Raw genomic sequence first — 2,945 nt, forward strand, 5'->3', positions numbered from 1 at the left:
ATTTTCTCTCTAAAAGTAACACAGAGCCTACCTGGCGGCACAGGCAGTTGAGTGCAGCGCTATGAAGCTGTCCACAGCCTCTGCAGCACTGGTTCGATCCACACCGGCTGGGGAGATACCCACATGGCGTGGCAGACCTCTCCTGTCTCTCCCGCTGCAACCTTCAGCAGTGTATTTCAGTCAGTCTGCCTGTTCTGTTCTCTGCTCTGTCTCTGGTGAATCCTCTCACCCTCCTGCACATCTGATCTGTACCCCAGTTGTTGCATAAATCTTTAAAAAATAAAATGAACACAGCAAACATTGCTAATAGTGAATAATCGATGGAAAATTGTATTGCATAATGTGAGTCAATGGTTTGACATAGTGCCATCTTTAGAAGGTTCTTGATCAAGACCAGATTTCTGACTCTTGGCCATTGATGCAAGTGGGAGATGACTGTATTGCCATCTCCACCTTAAGAAGAAAGCGTTCCCCAGCTTAAACAGGAGCATACATGCAAGCAGTCACAGCCAGAGAGAACAAGAGGGGCTTCTCTGGTCATGATGGATTAGGCATTAATTACATATTGTCATAGCCTTTGTAACCTGGTTGCAATTCATCGACATAGCGCTATAAAAGCAAAATGAGTTCACCCATAAATAAAGATGAAGGAAGTTAGTTAACTGCATTTACAAAGAGGATTACTGACTTCTGTGTATGTAAATGGGAAGTCCGCAATGGAAAAGATCACACACTAATAGTCCACACCCATTACCGAGCATATATAAATGCCAAGCTAAGGGTTAATATTGTGACATAGAAATTTGTCCTTATCACTGAGCCGAAAGAACTCACATCTCCTGTCAACATGTCCAACAACTGCTGTTCTGAAAATTTCTCCTGCTCCCTTGGGGACTGCCAGAGTCACCCAGCCTCCTCCTGTGTTTCTTCCAACCCCAGCAGTGTGACCTACAACACGAATCTCAGCAATAATGGGCCCTGCCAGCGTGGATCTGCTCTCTCCAGTGGCTGTCAGGAGAACTTTGGTAAGCCCTCCAGCTGCCAGACATCCAGTGTGGTGTCCAGGCCCTGCCAGACGTCCTGCTCCGGCTCCAGGCCCTCTGCCCCCTGCAGTCCCTGCCAGACGGCTATTGCTGGGTCTCAGGGCTATGGGTCCAGCAGCAGCTGTTCCCAGGGCTGTGAATCTGGAAGCTCCTACTCAGGGGAATGTGGTTCCAGTAGCTTCAAACCTCTGACTCCTGGAGTCCGTAATTTCCCTGCATTGACCTTCGTATTTGGATTCTGCCACCCAGACTACTTGACTTCTAACACCTGCCGGTCATCTTCTTACAGATCAACCTATGGATCTGGCCAAGACTGATGTTCTCACTAAACTTCTTATCTTGATCTCTAATATTGTTCATGCCTTTTCTCCTGCACCTTATTATTTTCCTCAAATACAGGAGAATTACTGTCTTAATTCTGTTTATCATGTTCTCACCTTGTGTCTGATGCCAATTTCTGACTGACAGATCTGAAAAATTATATAATGAAATTATTAACATAAAATAAAGTGTACATTCTGCCATGGAAATGGATTTCATTTATTGGCTTTGCTTTAATAATAATAATAATAATAATCCCAAATGGTTGTGATCTAACAAATTTATTGATTGTGATAGCCAGTTGATTGTTTACTATTGCTAGCCATTTATTGATTAGGGTTTTGACTGTAAAAAAGAGATGTTCTGATACCATCATATGCACATGGAAATAGGTTTTTCAATCCTAGGAATTTGGGGATTTAAACTAATTTCAGGGTAATGGGATATTATTATTTATAACAATATAGGTACTGGAAATTATTGTTAAAATATATTGACTTTATGAATTAAAATTTCAGAATCAGGAACCAGATTGATTCACCTTTAAGAGGTGGATCTTCATATATATTTCTACAATTATCAGACCAGTTGATAGTCATTTCAGGAATTCAGAGAACAAAAATAATATGTAGATTTTTATGATTAGGATGGTATATGAAAAAATGTGAAGACAAAGAAATGATTTTTAAGTAACTGCTTGATGTTACCCAACATTGTTTTGGTAAGAATCATCAACTTCCTGAATCTCCCTGATGAGCATTCAGCCTGACTTTATTTTCACATGTGCAATGACAAATAGCATGAAATTTGAGGGAAGGATCTAAAATTATAGGGTTGATATTTCACTTAGGTTTTACTCATGTTTCAAATTAAATAAAACTGAAGATTATAAGTTCTGCTATTAATAAAGTAATGATTTAATGAGCATCTCAACAAAAAAGTGGCAAAGGTCACTTCTCTTTTGTTTTGATAATGTTCTAGTTTCTCAAAGCATGTCCAGAAAAAGTCAAGTTTAATGAGGGAGAGCCTTTGATAAGAAACCTAAAAACAGTTAAAACAATGTTACTAAAAATTCTAATCCATTATTTCCTTAGTCTGTACAACATCCCATAAAGAAAGATACCTTTGTGAATCTGTAATGCTAAATGTAGGAAAATGGAGACAAAGGTAAACCCATTTCATGATAACTTAAAAAGGTAGAGTCTATTTTGCTATACACAAAGAGACAATGGAGTATTGAAAGGGGCAGTAGAGAAGTCTAGGAAGATGGAATAAGCAAAGCTTAAATGAAAATGCCTTCTATAGGTCAAGGGATAACTAGAAATTTAGTTAACTTAAAATGTAAGGACATTTTAAATGGCTTGGCAATGACAATATGGTCTAAAATAACTGATGAATAGTCACCTCTCCATCACTGATGGAACAAATGCTTCCACCATCAAAGGCGTTACATTTTAAATCACCCCTTCCATTTGAACACAAAATCAGTTTTGTGATTGGATACCCTTACTTCTATTTCTCTCCTAGTTACTCTTTCATATGTTATGAAAGAAATCTTCAATCCAATACTTAGGTGCAAAC

At 38.8% G+C, this 2,945-nt stretch overlaps 1 protein-coding gene across 1 annotated transcript; it reads left to right on the forward strand.

Moving 5' to 3' along the window:
• Window positions 1–847: 847 nt before the first annotated feature.
• LOC311170369 (keratin-associated protein 13-1-like) lies at window positions 848–1,360 on the forward strand (the record flags this gene model as incomplete). The annotated part of the gene is made up of 1 exon (XM_084232733.1): window positions 848–1,360. One exon carries the CDS (start codon window positions 848–850, stop codon window positions 1,358–1,360), a length of 513 nt encoding a protein of 170 aa, XP_084088859.1.
• Window positions 1,361–2,945: the final 1,585 nt, after the last annotated feature.

Source organism: Talpa europaea (genome assembly GCF_964194135.1).
Source record: "Talpa europaea genome assembly, chromosome: 4".
NCBI lineage: Eukaryota > Metazoa > Chordata > Mammalia > Eulipotyphla > Talpidae > Talpa > Talpa europaea.